Source organism: Brachyistius frenatus, unplaced genomic scaffold (genome assembly GCF_029030835.1).
Source record: "Brachyistius frenatus isolate BFR_SWC_R1_liver_20210118 unplaced genomic scaffold, ASM2903083v1 Contig_3, whole genome shotgun sequence".
In the NCBI taxonomy this organism is placed as follows: Eukaryota; Metazoa; Chordata; class Actinopteri; family Embiotocidae; genus Brachyistius; species Brachyistius frenatus.
This window is the reverse complement of record NW_027210602.1, coordinates 2,126,796-2,146,827: the sequence shown is the minus strand read 5'-3', so window position 1 is coordinate 2,146,827 and position 20,032 is coordinate 2,126,796. Positions and strand designations below refer to the sequence as shown.

The 20,032-nt window shown below is 40.6% G+C and overlaps 2 protein-coding genes across 3 annotated transcripts; both read right to left on the bottom strand.

Annotated features, from left to right (window-relative positions):
• Positions 1 to 6,984: 6,984 nt before the first annotated feature.
• LOC138625557 (protein HP-25 homolog 1-like) lies at positions 6,985 to 7,368 on the bottom strand. Its single transcript, XM_069706558.1, has one exon. The coding sequence runs from the start codon at positions 7,366 to 7,368 to the stop codon at positions 6,985 to 6,987; it is 384 nt and encodes a 127-aa protein (XP_069562659.1).
• Positions 7,341 to 13,068, bottom strand: mpx (myeloid-specific peroxidase). Of its 2 annotated transcripts, none has more exons than XM_069702658.1 (16): positions 13,022 to 13,068; positions 12,830 to 12,895; positions 12,634 to 12,724; positions 12,281 to 12,456; positions 11,977 to 12,109; positions 11,414 to 11,543; positions 11,112 to 11,318; positions 10,657 to 11,020; positions 9,763 to 9,923; positions 9,418 to 9,676; positions 9,158 to 9,328; positions 8,822 to 9,059; positions 8,410 to 8,618; positions 8,219 to 8,256; positions 7,957 to 8,016; positions 7,341 to 7,430 (listed from the first exon to the last, which is right to left on the bottom strand). In XM_069702658.1, exons 2-16 carry the CDS (start codon positions 12,891 to 12,893, stop codon positions 7,422 to 7,424), a joined length of 2,310 nt encoding a protein of 769 aa, XP_069558759.1. In that variant the 5' UTR covers positions 12,894 to 12,895; positions 13,022 to 13,068; the 3' UTR covers positions 7,341 to 7,421. The 2 variants fall into 2 exon arrangements, with proteins under 2 accessions (XP_069558759.1, XP_069558767.1); XM_069702666.1 differs by having other exon boundaries at positions 12,634 to 12,721.
• Between the last annotated feature and the right edge of the window lie 6,964 nt (positions 13,069 to 20,032).

Here is a 20,032-nt window from a genome sequence, read left to right as displayed (position 1 = left end):
AGCGAATATTACCCCACAGGGGTTTTCAGGGCGGAGCTGTTATCATACCTGTAATGTTTGGAGAAGGTCGGTCCATGTACATAAGATTTAAAGTAACTTGTAATTTCATGGCGAGGCCCTCAAAATGGCCGCCACTTAATGGGCACACATATCTACGAAAACGAATAATTTGGATAAATTTTAATCCCAAACATGTTAACTATCCATAGAACAAATTTCAAGTCGTTTTGAAAAAATCCCTCGGACAAGTTCGACAAAGTACAACATGTGAAAATCGCCCAAAATGGCGACTAAATTCAAAATGGCGGACTTCCTGTGGAGTTGACGTAATGGTGCAATGTAACTTTTTTGTGCTTCTAGGTGTGATACACGTCCACCGGATTTCGTGAATTTAGGTAAATGTGGCCGTCGGGGCATCTCTTTAGGGGGCGCTCTCGAGCCATTTGGCCACGCCCACTCGCGACTCCACTAGAATACGAAATCTTTCGCCGGGAGACATGTGTCTGTCAACTTTCATGAATTTTTGAATACGATAAAGCCTCCAAAAAGGCAAATCACTTTACGTCAGAATAATAATGAACGAGAAAAATAATTCCTTGAATAACAATAGGGCTTTCGCTCGGGCCCTAATGAAATAGAGGTCGCCTGTGTGATAATCCCAGATCTATGACAGTGTCCTATCTTCTGACACTAGGAGGCAGATGACTGCAAATAATACTGGAGTGCTGTGTGACATTTCCTCAACAGTTGAGTCATTTAGAAAGCAGGTGATTATGGCCTCACCTCAGACAAACTCCATGCTCTTATTTATTTCTTTGGATTTTTCTGTGAATGAATGAGTCCAGAATAAGATCCTGAGAAACCAACATTCATCCTGAAGCCAAAATTGACTTCAACCGTATGAAGTTAAGTGGCTCTCATTATCTAGAAATATGAAACAATGGTAATAGCCCCATTTAAAGCATTATTTTATTTTTTACTTCAGGAAGGCTGTGATCAGAGACATATATTTAGCCACATTTATAAACTGCAGTGGTCTGATCTATTTGCAACTGAGCTCAATGATAATGAGGGAGGGGCAAGCGCTGCTCTTTTACTTTCACTACTCAAAATTTTACCCAATTAGTGCTGTGGTTTAGGCGTTAGTATGCTTCATACTTGACCTTTTCAGATAATCAAACTTGATCTTAAACCTCCTTCTAACACTGCTGTGTGAGAAAGTGTATTTAAATCTCTCTCTCTCTGAAGATTTGTATTCTTTCGTCCCACAATCATTCATGTCACTTGTCACATGAAAAGGAGTCAAACATTTTTCAGAGAAAGATTGTCCTATAGTGCCATCCCCATTTTAATGATTATCGTGTGCCCCCATTCTCCATAACAACCAACATCAACCAACCCCCAAACTTTAAAAGATTGCACTCGTAGACTGTATATAAACGTGGACGTAGCTTCTGGGTCTGAAAAATTAGGCCGATGTGGAAGTGCCAAAAACTGCAATACCACCGAGGGCTGCTGGAGGTTGGATCCAAAGAGCCTCTGGCTCCATAGACTCCCAAACTTCTTTTATGAAATACAGTGCCGATCATTTTTTCCATGAGTTATATTGGTGTTGTGAGCTAAAGTCCCTTCTTCTTATTTGTTTTTCTGGCGGATCATCTGCAAGTAATCCCATTAGAAATTAAGCCTTAAAAAACGTGTGTTTTTGGCTGAGAGTCCTGTTTGAATGACAGGCCTATAGTGCAGTCAGGTTTCCGGTGTACGTGGACAGGGCATAGTGTCCTCAGGTTCCCAGTCAGATCAAGTCAGAGCCACCGCTCGCTCTTCCCCAGATCGTCCAAATATGGTCACGTCTGGCTCCAGAACAACAACATGGTGACGGACAAAACCTGAACTTGAGGCTTCATCACAGCAGCACACAAACCAATGGGTGATGTCACTGTAGGTTGCCCCTTGGGTGCACTCTCGAGGTTTACTGTACGCAAAGTTTCGGTTTACATGTACAATGTACATTCTCCTGCTGCAATAGTTTCAAAATTAAACTGAGATCTACAACCATCAGGACGCAACTGGAAACAATTTACCATCGAGAGTACTCAGACCCACATACTCACGTAGTGAATTGGTATTGGTCTGGAAACACCAGGCAATCAACTCTTACAAAAATATGTAATAGTTACTTTGGTCCACAGCACAAAAAACAAACAATTCACAATAATGGTGCTGAAATTTTGAGAAGCCCATGTTTGTCTTGGTCTAATCTTTTTTGTCGGCGTGTGTCCACGTCACATGACTGTCCGACCGTTCTCATTGCTCTATCAGGTAACATCCATCATTAAAAAAAAAAAATTGTTTCAAACTCAGGGATCTCACAATTTTACACTTATTACTGTGAAACTTGTAAGTTTTGCCCTGTGGACCCTGTGAAAGAAACATTTACATATTGTTCCAGTGAAAATCGAGTCTGCCTCAACAGTAGCTGAAAAAGACATCAAGAAAAAGAAAGCATATTTTATAACGTGAGAATGAGTTCTTTTTAATGGTAGAGTAAACTGATTAAACCATACTGTAAGTTACAGTTGAGCCAGTTGTATTGTTCTTGGACAGCGGAGGGCACACATCATCTCACAGTCACGTGAGGTCACATTGATGCTTGTGTAAACTGTGAGGGCGAATCAGAGCCAAGTGGACTTTTTTCAGCTCCAGAAAATACAGCAGATCCTCCCTGTAGATTTACACGAGAGGCAAAGATATGATGTTTCATACAAACACTGGATGCCAAAAGCCTGTTAATCCAGACAGACTTAAATGATGCATTTGTAAAACCGAGACTTGGTTTGGCAATAATCATTTCCTGAGGATCAAACAAGATGAAAATAAATGAATAAAAATTCAAAACTCTTTCCAAACCGAGTTACGGCAATCATCAGCAATGAAAACCACGACTCTTTTGCAAGTGTTTCCTGTTTTGTCTTCAGTGATGCCGTAGAGCACTTTTATTTTGAACTACTTTTACCAGTATAAAACAGCTATGGACGCCTCTTTTTTGGCCACAGCATGATTCTGTTTTTGCTTTGAGGCTGACTAATGCAGGCGACTGGGATTCTGCATACCAACGGTTCCTCCAGAGAGTGAAAACTATGTGCATGTGTATCTTGGTTTGCCTCCTCTCTCTTCACTGGAACACCAGACAGACAGTCAGAACCAGCTGTACTGGGTCACTGATGTATTTTGCTCGTAATTCATTGAACCTTTGCCATGCGGAGCCCTCTGTCTCCAGCGAGGGCAGCACAGTGTTCCTTCACACAGCTCGGAGACACATCTGCAATGAATTAGCCGAGTTCTTTTGTCCACGTTGCTGGAATTCACCCCAGTTCCTGAGTTTTTGGGCACTCGATTGAGCAAAAAGAATTTGAATAAATCAACGTCTGAGATGCAGAAAAGGAGAGAAAACAGTGACAAGGTCTCCTGCATGAGACACGTCATTGAGTAAAGAGTAAAAAAAAAAAAAAAAAAGATAGCCATCCTTTCATAGTGCTAAATTTACCATAAAACCAACACCAATTTTTTGTGCCATTATCGAGTCAACATCTGGCAAACATTTGCCACTTTGCTGGGGACGTTAAGCGTATAATTAAGCATTTACAACGCCCTATGTCTTGATTGAAGGCAGCTATAAACATTTTAATAAATATACTTTTATAGGTGAGTATTGCTATGATATAAAACCCACACTGCCACAAATTTGGTGGTTTGAATGGCTCCTGTTCGAAATCCAGCTTTACTGTGAGAACAATTAGTATTATTTTTTTCCAGTTTTTTCCATTTGCAGTCGATTATTATTTCAATGTCAACATTATGATCTCATCACATTAAAACAGGACCACACACATCTTTGAAAACATCTGTGGCGAAACCTTCTTCCTCTGATCTATTCCCAGGACTTTCACATTGCATCCCCAAACCTTAACCCCAATCCTTTATAGATCTGAATAGATCAGATTTACACGCTGACGTTTCCTTTTAGTAGCACATTTTCCCTCAACTCGCTTTCATAACGCCGCCTATTCCAACAAGGTTCAGCTCAGCTCAAACCTCTATAACAGAAACAGACAATTCAAATATTTTCTCCTCTTTCATAAATACTGGGTTTCCATTACTCTTGAAGCACCCAAGCTGAAGCTTGCACCACACACACACACACACACACACACACACACACACACACACACACACACACACACACACACACACACACACACACACACACACACACACACACACACACACACACACACACACACACACACACACACACACATACAGTCTGGTGGACTACGTGGCAATCTGCACATGCACTGTAGTTTCTGCAACCAGGAGGAGGAGCACTTTATCACGACAGAGCCCAGTAAACTTTACATTGTGCAGTGAATCATGAGGATTTACCACATTTTCTCACACTCCCTGTCTCCCTTCTTATCCCACAACCGAAGAGATACAGGGAGAGATTCCAGTTACTCCAATAATCTCTTTATTCACCAAGACAGTAACAAAATAAGCAACATTGAAACTCCACTTCAGATGATTTCAATGTTCTGTCTGGAACTCAGATTGTGATTTGCCTGTTGCATTGTAGACATAACCATGCAAAATTGTGAGTTTAAGACAATTTTTTGTTTTTGTTTGCCCTTTTGGAGGCAGTGACATATTACCACCTTTTCTCTGGTGACCTGGCAAATCTAAGTCCAAAATAAATGTTCTTGTCGCTCTGTTTTTGGTGTCCACCAGTTAATGAGGAAAATATCTGTCTCTTTAGCTGCTAAATGCTCTACCGTATCCACCAGCTGATCACTAACTACGTCTGGCTGCTGGTTTGGGGGCTAAACAGGTGGTGTACGGTGAGTTTTTATAGCTTTTTCCTTGAAACAGCTGCCCACTGTGGCTAAAAACAAAACTATGAAAGCAGTGTGAGTGAACCAAGACAGTAAATTTGTGGGCAGGAAAACAAAAACAAAAAGCTCAAAGACGCTGTTAAAATCTGTAAAGCGAAGAGCAGGGCAGTGTTGGGTCTCTATGACAAGTGACAAGTAGTCATGTAATCCATCGTTAACATATAAATACAGAATATGGAAAGCAGCTTCAACTTTGTAATCAGAGAAGAGACAACCGGCATTCATTTGCCATCCATCACACCACGTACTGTTTCTCTGGGAAATGTCAGAATAACACGAGTGAGTAGACTATATTTGGTATGCTTGTCATGTGCTTGAAAAACACTGTTGAAAAATTTGAACTGGACACGGTTTCACTCTATGGTCCTTCCACAGTGTGAACACATGGAGCCCAGGTGGGCTGGAGAACATACAGCAGATAACCACAGGTGTAGATGTTAGTGTGTTAGTTTGTCTATTGGTCACCCCCCACATCCAGCTCATTGTGGGCAGGTTCAAAGCTCCTTCATACCTTCATCATTATGAAAATGCTGAAAACAGTTAAGACACTGATGAATGTTCAAGTGCATCAGAAAGTAAACTGAGCTTCATCTTAGAAATTGAACTTTAGAAGATGTAGGTCAGATTTTCACCCCAGCGACAGAAACAGACTGAGAGAGAACTTTTATGTTTTTCCAAAAAGTTGCTTGATGTAGTTTGAAATTTTCAATGTTGGGTTTTTGCTTGTAGGAAATGCTTCAAAATGTACAGAACAACAACAATTTACTTTCAGAGAGGGGAACGAATTGCAGAGACAGAAATCGTAAATTTGATGCAGCACAAGGACTTTAGAGTCAAGCTCTGAGAAAACCCCTAAAAAATTAAAGACATTTTACAAGTTTTCAAAGGCTTATTATTACTCTGCTTAATGAGTAAATTGACCTTGAGTCTTGACCTTGAAATCTGTGAACTGCTCCTTTAAGAATGAAAGAGTTAAAAACAGTGAAACAATGACTTTGATAGAAATATTAGATGCAGTGCTTTTATATGAACCACTTATTTCACTTCACCTATCGTACATTTATTCTGTTTAAAATGGCTCCATCTACAGGAGACATACAGTTAAATCATTCTCACTGATCACTGACCTGAGCTCTTTTCTTATGATGATCTGTAGTTTAATGCCACTGCTTGAAAGAAGAATTATGAAGCAAAGCTCGATGTTCCTTCAATAGTAAAATGAATACTGTATCGCCACTTATGAGGACTGAACATGAAGTACAAAGAGAAAACCATTAGGAGAAAAAGAGAGGAACGGCAGGTAAGAAAAAAAGACCACCGGGTTTGTGGTAAATTTCTTCCTGCAGTTAAAGCAAAGTTTCTTTAAAGGAATCCTGTAGCCGAGGATAATTTTAACAAACACAACTTTCCTATTTTAAATAGTTTCCAACTTCTTTCAGTTTCTTCTTGGCACAAATGGAGCCAAGAAGACACTGACACAAACAATTTCATTTTTGGCTATATTTCTCTTTTCTTGCAATTCACACAATAAATTACTCGCTATGGCTCACCAATAAAAGAGTTGAACACAAGGTTTGGTGTGACTCACTTTATTTATTGAATTCAAAATGCAACACAAGATAAGACAGTTGCAGTGAAACGAGGCCTGCACAAAAAGCACCACACAACATTTTCAAGGCGCACTCACAATTCATCTGTGCATAAAATATTCATAATAATACTGGAAAATCCTACAATCAAAGTTGACAAATGACCAATTTTCAGTCCAATAGATTGCATGTTGTAACAAAACTCAATAAAGTCGCAGCAATCGCACTTCATGTTTTTTTAGGTGAAATTTAAATTTGATAATTTTTCAGTAAAACATAAAACATTAGACAAAAGGAAACAAAGGAATTTACTAACAATGGATATGACCTGATTACAGTAAAGTGAAGTTCAGTACAGAGGCTGAGAAATGAAAACAGATCCTGAAGCCAACAGATTACTGGTGTAAAAGGTGGCAGCTCAGTCAGGAAAGGAAGTGTTCATGTCACACAGCGAAGAGCAGGTATCCTGAGAAGAAGCTTGTGGTGGTCAGCCCGGTGATTCCGTCAGTGGCCTCCAGCCACACTTTGTCCCCCGTCTGCAGCCGGAGCACCGCGTCCCCTGATGACAAGTAGCGACCTCCCTCAGAGACCTTGAAACTGTGCTGTACCAGCTCGTTGTTATGCAACAGCTCTGCACTTCCTACGTCAACGAAGGCGCTGCAGAGGAAGCTGAACTGATAGACACCGGGGATGACGCATGTGAACAGGCCTGTCTGAGGGCTGTAATGGTTCTGCTCGTTGTAAACAATGTGACGGAAATGAATGATTTTATCTGAAGATGGGTTGTACTTTCCCAGGCGGACTGAGAAAGCAGACTGAGGCTGCATGATGCTGATGTTGAATGCTGGTGGTCCAGGAGGGCCTATGGGGCCGGGGGATCCTACTGGACCTGCAGACAAACAACAGTTACTTCAAAGGGCTGAGAAAAGCTATTGGAGGCTTGTATTTATTCACATAAAATACATTTATGAGCTCTCAGATTAGTTTTCTGACCCTCTTCAGGGTCAAAACTCAACACTGAATTGTATATATTCAGTTTCTTAACATCTCAGTTAGAAAAGAACTTCACTTCTGCTTCAGCTTACAGTTGTTTTCAATGAGGCCACAAATCTAATTTAATTACTGACACTACATTTCATTCAATTAAATATGGCACTATTTATCTATTTCTCTCACTACACTGACTAAAACTACCTAAGCTGAATAACTCACTTACAGAATCCTGCTGCTGTTAATAACTACCATGTAATTAGGCCTTTACAATAAATAATTATTGAATTCAGCACTATTATCATGTTGTACATGTTTGGAGGTCATATCAAACATTTTCAACAATTTAGGAAACACTCAGAACTATAAATAATGTAGAAAACGATGAACAGACAGTGTGGTAATAAATTAGGTGAATAGACTACCTCGTTCCCCTGGAGGTCCGGGAGGTCCTGCTGGTCCTGCTGGTCCAGTTGGTTCACATTCTGTATATCAAGAGAATGTGTGTGTTAAATTAAGCCTCATAATTTACATAATTTTTCAAAATGTGCTGATATCAGTTAATAATGGATGATTTTCTATTAGACCAAGGAACACCATCACCAAAATGATAAATGTTAGGATCACCAAGACTTGCATGATTTTAATTTACAAATTGATCTTCACTTGTTTGTGCTTAAAACCAACCTCATCTTCACTGAAATCCACACAGATATCACCACCACCTGCAAGATTAAACACCTCATATGAAGAAGTATTTTCACACCAGTGGTTAGGAGAAGGATTTAAAACTACTGAGGAAGAAAAATTCAGCGGATTAAATGAGATGATTGAGATTATTCCCTGTGGTTAATAAGTTTGTTCCGGTGTTGTCTCACCTGAGCAGGGTCTTTCCCGCCAGGCCGACAGGTTGAGTTTTTGGATGCTGGCGCACCGGACGAGCCGGTTCCTGTTTGAGATTACGTCGAATGTATTGGTGGGGATAGACATGATGCCGGTGTTGTCACAGATGATGCTGGACAGCGTAACAGAGGACAGAGCATTCCTCTGCCTCCGGGTGAAGACACCCGGTTTCTCGTACCACAGTCTGAGAAAGAAGGGAAAGAAACACACATTTGTATTTATGGTAGTCAGTCGAGTCTGCAGCTGCCGTTTGATATGTCAGAAAGACCTTTGAAGAGCACAGATTGCAACTGTTTTCACTATGATTATAATTTTTTTCTAAAAGAATCCCACATTTACATTATGAATTCTACATACATTAGTGTTTATATCCACTCATATACTGACCTGTCACCTTGGCGGATCTTCTGGAACTGGTTTGCGATGAGGCAAGAAAACAGAGCCCCCACGCGGCCGCCCTGGACAAACGGCTCTGCCACGCCACCAAGCCACACATCAATGTTGTCGGGTGTACCGTAGAGCTGCAGCAGCCGGCGGGCCAGGTTAGGATTGTTCATAACTCGGCCCAGCTCTGCCTGGTTCCTGGGCTGAGACAGGCCACAGAACCGGCGCCAGGCGTTGTAGCCTGGACAAGCAAACGACATGAAGACAAGAAAGGTGAGGACAATCAGGAAAGGGATGAAGCATTGGAAGGAAAAAGCTGAAAGTGAGAGAGGGGTGTACCAGGAAGGGCATGTTCACGTCCCCTCTGCATGTTGAGAGCGCCCAGGTCCAAGGCCAGATCCTGCACAAACTGGAACAGCCTCTCCCTCAAAGAATCCACCATCATGTGGTCCTGGGTGTTGAGCTTAGCAGGGCGGCCGATCAAACCACGCAGCAGAGGGTCAATGCCGCCTGATGAGGGAGAAAAGAAAAGTTAGGGCAATAGTTGAAGAAAAAAATAGAAATAGAAAGATTGCAGCGGTTTTCTTTGAGCAACTCACCCTCGAAGACGACTCTCCAGGGGGTGAAGAAGGCCTTGTGCAAGGGCACATTGGGGAACTGACTTTGCTCCCTGTAGTTTGCATTCAGACGGGATAAAAACGGCTGGATCGCCAAGTGGGCGAAGCGGTAAGCTGCTGTCGCAAAGACGTTGGAGATGCTGGGGTCGACGTTGGGATCGTAGCCGGGGTAACGGCCGAGTTGCCTGCGCATTGCGGCGTTGCCCACAATGTGTGGCAGATAGTCTCTGAACACAAACATCTGAGAGAGACAGGGGCAGGTAATGTGAGTGAATGACGCTTGCTTTGTAGAAATATGAAAGATGACCGACTGTCAGGTTTATCTACCTGTGTGTAGGCACCCATGATCTTGCGGGCCTCCTGGTAGAGCCTCTCACTGTCCCACTGCGGGTTCAGTCTCTTCAGCTGACGAGCCAGGCGGTTATGCTCACGCATGAAGAGTGTGTGGAGGGATGTCAGAGCGATGTTCTCGTCCACGCGGACATCACCTTACGGGGAGAAATGAAGCAGCCATCAAGCAGACGGACCAAAGCGCTCATTTTCCTGTTTGGATTCATATGATTGGAACCACTTTCTATTTGGGGCTGCTGCAAATAGGACCTTCAATAATATTTATCAACGCTTTATAGATCAGTAATAAGCCGTTAACAAGAACATTTGAATTGCTATATTTATTCTAGTGTAACTTGCTTTCTCTTTTAAATTACTTAATATATTGCAATGCCCTGAAATAAAGAGAATGAAAACCATTTTTATGATTTTTAAAATTTTCTCATATATATGAATATACTTTATAATAAAGAGAAAGAAATATCACCCTCTGTTTCACAGCTTAGCTCACAGTTATAAATGCAAATCAAGTTATTGGTAACGCCTCACTCTTCCCCTCTTTTTACTATCTATAAGTAAGTGGGAGTCAGAAGTACCATTTATAACTAGAAAAACAATGAAAATGTTTACTTTAAACAAACCAAAATGTGGTTTTGTGTATTAAGACATATTTGACATTATTATTATTTTTGTATTATTCATTATATATGCAACAGAAACCCGTTATAGCTGCTTAATAGGAGTTATAGATGTTGAGAAATGGTCCTTAAATGGCTGCTTCCTCCTTCATCATACTGTCTTATTAAACAATAATGAAGTTTGTATGCTGCTTATAAGTGTTATAACATTTATAAAGCTATTATTTAAAAATTAAGTTCAAAGATGACCAACCTGCAATGAAACACGGGACCTCCTTGGCGTTTGTAACGTTGGTGGTTCTACTGCGTGTTGCGCACATTTGCACCTTGAGAGGGTGGAAAGGCAGCAACTCCCGCCCGTTGTCTCTGAACTCTGTGTTCACACGCAGCAGGCCATTGTCATTGGTGAGGTTGCGAAGATACAGGGCGAGCTTCTCCTCAGAGCCGTACACCTGGCTGAGATCCAGGAAGGCCGTCAACGCGTTGATCTGCTCCCTTTTGTTGGGCTCTCCGCCGAAATTGTAGGCCGAGAATCCTGTTCCACAAACGGGGGCGGATCTGAACGAAGGGATGCAGCTGTCGGGGCCGGAGGGCAGGCGGGGGTCACCACGAGGAATCTGTAGGTAGAAAAGAGGATGTGAATGAGAGCGCCGACGGTTACGGAGAGACTCGCAACAACATGTGAGTGTTCGGGTGTGTGATACCCACCGGGATGGGGATGCACGGCTCAGTTTGCTCACAGCTCTCTTCACAGTTGATCCCGTTGCTGAAGGAGCGGATGCTGGGTGAGAAGGGTGTGAAGGTGAGATCGTGGTCATTCCACTGGCCGAACAAGGTCACCATGTGAGTGAGCTCTCTGTCGCTGACCACGCCTGCATCCGTCGTGCTTAGGATGTTGTTGGACACTTGTCGCACCTGAGCACGGAGGAGAATTGGATGAATAAAATGTTAAACATGCACTTATGTATGTTTATTATTCAAGACGACTATCTGGGATATCGAGGTCGTACCAGTGGGAGCAAGAAGTTGTTGAATGTTCGGTTTCTGTCCCATCCTTTCGGCAGGGAGATGCCGTCGTCATACTCGGCAGGCAGCCAGCGGGCGAAGGGAGTGTTGCTACCTCCGAGACGAGGGTTGTTCCTAAAAGCAGGCGAGAGGTGTCAATGTTGGGACACACGCCTTGAGAAATCCCACAGAAGTGTTCACATCTTGTGTGGTAAGTTGCTTAAGATTTAGGTGCATTTCACAAGTATTTCCTCTGTTTTCAACCGCTACTCAGACTCAAAGGCACTCTGTCACAAAATCAACAAATTTCGGACAAGTTTCTTTCAATTCAATACAAAATCCTTTTTTGCAAAGTAACCATACAGTTGTTTTTGTCCTACATATTTGTTTGTAAAGTAATTGGAGGGCAAGAAATCAAAATAGGCTAATAATGCATGAGCTCGGTTGCCCCTATTTGTAAGAAAAGGACAAGTAAACTTTAGGTTTAATATAGTGAAAAATGTGTCAAGAAATTTTTTTAAATGAGCATTTTAGACTGCGTTTAATCACACTTTAAAGTCTTTCTTACAGGTTGTTGCAGACGCTGGTGATTGTGCGATACTGTTCAAGGTTTGGTGTGGTGCGGCATTCTGGAAGACTGACTCGAGCTGAACATCCAGTTATTTCAGAAAGTTTCAAAAGGTCTTCTCTAGAGAGCAAATCTGCAAAATATGACAGACACATTTCATGGATTCAGTGTGTGCATGTCTGTCTAGTAGTTAATTACAGCTTTGAAGTGCTCCGCTGTGCCATATCATGAAACCCCAAACCTTCACAAAAAGACAATATGAGCAGTGTTTGTGTCGTCTTTGTGCGGGTGGTGCATGTTTGACCTGTTGCGTTAAGTGAGCGTTTGTGCACATGATGCATCCTGTCGTGCAGCAGACGCAGGGTTTGTGCCATGTAGTCTGCGGATCTCACGGCTGAGCGGGTGTCACCACGAGGCTGCTTCAGGAGACGAAGAGCATCGTGAGGCCTCACCACGTCCTTGCGAACCCGCCTCAGACTCCTGGAGGACACAAAGCCACACAGTTGAATAACAAATTTGATAAGATTAATTTCTACATTTGATGACTTCTTTCAACAAATACCGAGCTATGAAGTTACGGTGATGAATGGCTTGAATAGCAAAGAAATAGCTTTTCACTGCACATGAATGCAGGATTAATTTGAAAGAAGAACTCACTCTTCTCGGGAGTACTTGTACGCATCATCCACGATTTTCTTTGCCTCCTCAAAACATTGTTGAAGGAGAGGACTGCCAAGAGGTTCACCTGCTAAGAAATAAAGAGTTTTGATAATCTAGTGATGTAGCAGAAAAGAAATGGGGCCCGAAAATGGGATTTACTGCGGAAAAATGTCCCCAGAAGGATGTAGTTTACCTGGTGGATTGGAGTGAGCGGGCACCAGGCAAACGCCCAGCACAACAAGGACAGACAAAAGCATTTCTGAAACAAATAATTAAACCAAAGTCAGTTTTTCATTTGTCAAAAGGCATGCACAAAAATGATTTCTCAAGCTCTGTTTAACATGAAATATATCTATATATGAAAACAAAAAAATATTCTTGTTACCTGCGTCTGTGAAGAGGCTTGTGAAGGTTTCAGATGCTCTTTGCGACCTGGAGTTAACGATGTGGTGTTCAGCCTCATCAGCCTGTTTATATTGAGGTTGAGGGACCGCAGCCTCGCCCCCGGGGTTAAGCAGGTGAAGTTACTGTCAGTAAAGAACACTTCCTTCTTCCTTGTCTCCGTGTTGAAAGAAATGTTTTTTCCTAATCAGTAACCACTTCTGGACAACCGATAACACAAATGACTTTATTTAGTAAATGATATAATGAATACCTTTACACATGCTTCTTGTGGAGGCGGTCATCATGGTCACAGCCAACATTGTCAGTAGTTTCTTTTAGGTGTTTTAGTATAAAAACTACATTTCCTTATTTATTATAACTTCAATGTCAACGTGTTTAGGGAGCATTTTGTCCAAAAATTTTTTATGTTCTTCAACACATGGAGTGTGTAAATCATACACACTATTTTGATATTGTATAGTTTGTTGACAGTAAATGGGAGGATGACAAAGGACCCCCACCTGGACCTTGTGGTTAATGGCTGTCACCTCAGCCACAAGGGAACCTCTCAGTTTCAGAAATTTTGCATTGTTTTTGGTTTGTTTTCATGAATACATATATATATATATATATATATTTTTTCATTTGAATTGGCACAGCAGGTTCTGGTACTTCGCCAGAGGAGATAGCATTGGAAGAGATTCTAGTGTTGCCTCATTAATTCAGTATTTATAAAGCAGATTGGGACCATTTTCAAGTGTTTTACCATTTCACTATATTGCCATGCTGTGGCTGATGGTCTACAGTGTTACAGCACTGATGACACTACAACACTACAACTGATGAACTTGAGAAAGGCTTTGAAAAGAGTAAGCAATTACTAATAGGAAGAAATCAAAATATTAATCAACACTAAAATTAAAAGTAGAGCTTATTCATCATTAAAATGAACAATAATTCATTATATCACCTGTTTTCTATTTTGACAGGTTGATGTATGAAGTTAAAACAAGTGCTGTATTAACTAATGGTGCTTCCAGAAAGCAACAGTAGGCTGAGGTTGAGAGACATGGCTGCATCATGAGGAAACGAATGGACACGTGGTCAAACAATCATTTCACTTTGAAACGGTTGAAACCTTTTGACACAACAAGTGAGACAGGTTGAAAGCCTTGAAAACAATAACAAGCTGATTGCCACCAATGATATGAGTAACAAGCTCAACATGTCGTGACATCATCATACTCAAAACACAACTGAAGACTGTCTATGAAAACATTATTATTTAATGGGAGATTGTAGCTATGGACTAACACACGGAGTTCATATTTCGGTTGTTAACCAGCTCTGACTCCAAGATATATTTACAAGGTGGTCCAGTTATGACTCCTCTGACTGCATGTTTTGAATCTAGTGGCGAGAAATTTTACTCCTAAACTCCCTGCAGATCCATTACTCATCCCAACAACCAATCAAAAAAAATACCTTGAAGGTCATTTTAAGAAAGTGAGGAGTGGGGTAAAAAAAAAGTATTTCCATATTGCTGTTGTCGCCCTTCGCCAAACAGTCAAGTTGCAGTTCACGTCCACAATTCGATGTGGATGTATGAACATATTTAGTGAAGACTTTTGAGGATTTTGGACAATAAAGCTGATTCTGACAGAATGCAAAGTTGTATTCAAGCTTTTGCTGAATTTGAAGAATTCCTGAGATATTGCGTTGACGATAATGGGACATACGCATGAACAACCCAAAAGCATAATGCCTCTGCAATGGCTTCAACTGCAGCCGCAGGCATTATGTTTTCAGACCCATGCAACATTTTACCCAACATGGTCTTCATCAGGTAAACATTTAAAATTTTACAGTGTAGACAACAACCTTGCTGTTTGTGTCCTGCACCTTTACCCGAGTGAGGTTGGACCTACAAACTAACCACCTGTTCTGTCACAAAAAGTCACACCTCTAACCGGTATGGCTTTTCCCCCAGCAGGGGTCACTTGAAAATGTTGTGTATAGGTTGCACATAGAATTCTGCATTAACTTCTGTGTAAAAAATGGAAAGCAAAAGTAGGACATTTTTTTTCACATTTTATTAACAGGCGCCATGAAAATGTTAATTTCGTAGAGGTGATTGACGCTGTGTGGGATTCTCTGGGCCCTTCACATGTACAACAACCTGAAATTAACCAATTTAATGAGAGTTCCGTTTGTCTGAGTTCTCTTTTCTTTAAGGTCATGGTTTCACAACATTTACCAAAGAGTTGCACTTGTCGTGTCCAAATCTCTCTTTTTTTTTTAAATCGTGAATTTATCAGCAATAACTGAAGTATCGTTAGTCAACCTTAGTGTTTAGCAAGAAATCCCATTTCACCACTGGGTCAGCTAGTGAGCACGAAGCTGGACTGTTTTTACAATCAGGCATCAAGACTGCACAATCAGAAGAACGTGCAGAATTAAAACTAGACTCAATTGGAAAAATAGCAAATTTTTTACATAAAACTAGTTCACAAAGATTTTGTCCTGTGCAGAAGAATACCTGTTTGGTATGTGTTTTTGAATCCATATTACATTACATTTCATTTAGCTGACGCTTTTATCCAAAGCGACTTACAATAAGTGCATTTCAACCATGAGGGTACAAAACCCAGAACAACAGCAATCAAGAAAATAGAATTTCTTCAAGAAAGCCAAACTACAAAGTGCTATCAGTAAGTGCCATTTTAAATGCTACTAAAGTTCTACTATTCAAGGTAAAGTCGGAAGAGGTGTGTTTTTAGTTTGCGGCCGAAGATGTACAGAGTTTCCGCTGTCCTGATGTCGTTGGGGAGCTCATTCCACCATTTAGGAGCCAGGACAGCAAACAGTCGTGATTTAGTAGAATGTTTAGCTCGCAGCGAGGGAGCGACAAGCCGATTGGTAGAAGCAGAGCGGAGGGAGCGGGCTGGGATGTAAGGTTTGACCATGTCCTGGTCAATATGTTTTCCAGTTTCAGGTTCGTTTTTTTTGTTCCAATAAATTTACATGGACACAGAAAAGCTGAAATAAGGGAAGTGAAGCTTCTCAGTTGTGCCTGTTGCTGGACACTAAGGAGGAAAATCATACATGTGTACATTTTAGAAGTAAGTTTGTACATATTTGACTAAAAACAGCATACATTTATGAATAAGTAATGTAAACTCTGTCTACAATAAAGGGCCACCTATTTTAGTTTGTGCGACAAAAAAGGAGTTACGGTGTGATTCATTGTTCAGTGGAATCATTGCATGAGATTCAACAATGCACTGTAGTTTTTTTTGCTCATTTGTGTAAATCCCCTGGTCCAGGAAGTATAGATATTCTGGAAAGTGATGAGTCATTTAGTTGAATAATTTACTGCACAAAGTCAGTCCTCACCTTTTCTGTGAACACAATAAGGAAGCAGAGCACTACTTGAGACAATAAATTCAAATCACGCACGACGTCTTACCCATCATTAAAGTGGCCTTTATCAGTTTCATGCAAATGTTTAAACCACATTAACTCCATTTATAAAAGCAAATAAAAACTGGAAAACAAGCACAGGAGTTTGTGTCTATCTATAAAGAAAAGTGAGGGCTATATGAACGTCATGAAATTTACATAAAGCAAATGAAGAAAATATGAAACGTGTCTAAAATAACATCAGTTCTGCAGAAAACTTCCATGGATAAAAAACCAACAACAACTCGACAGACTTGAGAGGGGAAAAGGCAGGTTTCTCATTTGATGGACATCCTTTCTGAGTTTGTACAGCAACAATGATTGAAGTTGGAAAATATGAGTACAAGCTGCCAGACATGTAGTTGTGTCAGTTTCACCATAAACACGCTTCTGTTTGGTGTTCTTGGCACGGTGGTGCAGTGGTTAGCACTGTCACCTCACAGCAAAAAAGTTCCGGGTTCAAATCCGGTCCTGGGCCTTTCTGTGCGGAGTTTGCATGTTCTCCCTGTGCTTGCGTGGGTTCTCTCCGGGTTCTCCGGCTTCCTCCCATCATCCAAAAACATGCACCTCAGGTCAGGTTACCTGGCGCCGCGCTAGTGGCAGCCTGCTGCAGCAGCTCCCCCCTGAGAGCCCCCTTGCTGTAGTGAAGAAATTTCCCCTCGGGGATTAATAAAGTGTGTAAAATCAAAGACATGGCAGGTCTTTGTGCAACCATCCTCCTGTCATGTTTATAGAAATTTAAGTGTTGCTCCATTGTGCTAAACTAAAAAACATTTTGAGGAACAAACTCAAGTTTCTTTCATATTTATTTCCTCTTTTTTTTTTTTAACAGAGAAAATGTAGTTCAGAGTGGAAAATGCTTCATGTAAAGACATAGTATATGTAGAGCACTTACACTTTGAAATACTTAATTAAAAACACTATAAATCTGACAATTACAGAAGAAAAGAACACATTTCAGCCTCACTTTACCATTGTGTCCCTTTTTCACCCTTCTATACCAGATCCTGGTTATGCTTCTGGTAATGGCCGACCCAAACACGTTTAAAGCTACTTTGTAATCAGTATTAGTTTACAATAGTAGTAAAGCTGTTTTATATGCATTTAATGATGTTAAGAAATGTGGATTATTATGTATTGCACTTGGCCATTTAAAGCATAGTGAAGCAGTCTATCCGTTTGACTTTTTATGTAATACAAAAACAGTTTGCAAGTGTGTGTTGTCACACCACATTTTTTTGGTTTGGTTTTTAAGATGCGGCGCGGTTCATCCAAGGCCTCTATGCTATATTAAACTTAGTGACAGAGCAGAAGCTTCATTAAGCTTGTCCACACATTCAACAACTGAAACTAAACCCTATGTCCTAATTGTTTTAACATGTGGATGTTGCCTTAAAACATCCATTCAGACACTCGGAGAAGGAGTTTGGTCGTATCTCAGAAACACGTGGGGATTATGTGGGTAAACATGCAGTGTACGATTATGTTGAGCATAAACAGTAATTTCTTGGCAGCTTTAATTTTGTGGTGATTACGGTCCTCAGCTCAGTCTAAAGGCATCAGCAGACAAGAAGTCTTCAGTATCCCCTGTTGAGGGTGAGCTACATCTAGCAAAGAGATACCCACCTTTGAATTCAGCATGACAAGATAAACAGATTATGTCACAAAGGGCAGCAGATGTGCAAAATGTCAAGGTGATTTCATATGCCGAGCAAATACAAAGAAAAAGCCCCAATTTAGATAGTTAGAAGGAAGAGACAAAGACAGCAAAAGAAAAGTGTTGTAATGTCAGAGTATCCCGCCTACTTTGTGACACGAAATACCTCAAATCACTCAGCAGTGAAGTATGTGAAGACAATGCTAAAACGTTTTACTTGGTAGGTAGGTAGGTATTTACTTTATTAATCCCCAAGGGGATTTTTTTTTTTTTTTACTATTTTACTATTGTCTACCAGCAACTCCAGCCTGTTTTTACTTCCCGTTACATGTTACAGCCTACTTGCTTTACTAGTCGCTCCACAAGAAGCATCATTTTATGTCATATGAACAACTTTCAACCTCAATATAAGTTTATAATACACAAATCCAACAGGCCGACACTCATCTGAAACCTGCTGCCAGTTTTTATTTTAGTAGAATGACCCACATCCTCTGCCATAAACTACTTCTCAGAAAGATAAGTCCGGAGGTACCGATTAGTCTACAGTGCTAATTTAGGGCAAACATTTCTCTTCCTGCACGTTGACTTTTCAAATCAAGAGTTAATCTTTTTGATCAAGTGATTGAGCATTGCACAACAGATATTCTCATCAATCCTGCCAGAACTCACGGCAGGACTACTGGACTTGACTGTGAAGAAAAGGGCTTATCGTGATCTTATACTGATATTCTAGGTCACGAGATGAAATGTTAGATATGGAAACCATAATAATAATCTGTATGATATGAACGGACAGCACAATAAAAAGAAGTTGAACGGTATCTTTCTCAGCTGGTGTTACAGACAGTTCCAGAAAGAAATATCTAACCAAAAAATATTATAAATCATGATTTACAACATGATTAGCAAATGTCCAGGCTGCGACCTCCCGAGGCTAAACAAACAAGAAAACAGTTGTGCGAAGATGGTTTTTATATATTTTTTTTTTACCATGTAAAGCTGAGGTTCAGCCTGTCAGGTTCAGCCTGTCAGGGGCACCAGAGAAGGCACACTGCAAAATATTATACCTATATTGTTACACATAAATATTTCTACTCTGTAACGAGGCCAATTTAGAACAGCACATATTAACATCCCGTTTGAATGAAACCCCGAGATGGAGAGATAAAAGACGAGTAAACAAATACTTACTGTAACTTACTGGCCACAGATTTTTTTTCCCCTTCAAAATCTTGCTTGTTTGGGAACGTTAGGTGGGGAATGGACGCTCTGAAATATGAGCTGCACCCAATGTTACATCCACAGATCTGAGGAAGGAGAGTAATGAACTCAAATCCTCATAACAGGAGATAATGGCCTCATTCAAAGTTTTGTTGCTTCACGTTATTGGTCTCCAAAAAATATATTTGATGAGAAAACCTTCCGTGGATAATTCTGATTACTAACGCTGATGTTTTTCCCTGCAGCTGTGACTTCAGCTGTTAAAACAGGTGACTTCAAAAAGTATCAGGACGCTCTGAAAAAAAGTACGTGAATTTTTCTTCTCCAACAAAACTGTGTTTTTAATTGGAAACCAAATTTTGAAATATAAGAAATTATGAGTGTGATATGTATTATTTCAAATAACCTGATTAGGACCTTTTGACACATGATATAAATCAACTGTCAATACAAGAGAAAAATGATTGATTGCTGTAATATTAATAATAAACCAGGAACTAACTGATAATTAGGCATGTGTATGGGCAAGCCATTAACTTGGATAAAAAGACTGCACCGCCTTGGAACACCTTGCTGACCTGCTTTTGAACAGAGACATCCATGTGAGTGCCATCGCTTACTATTTCAGAGGATCACTATTTATTTACAATTATCTTTTAAAAAATATTG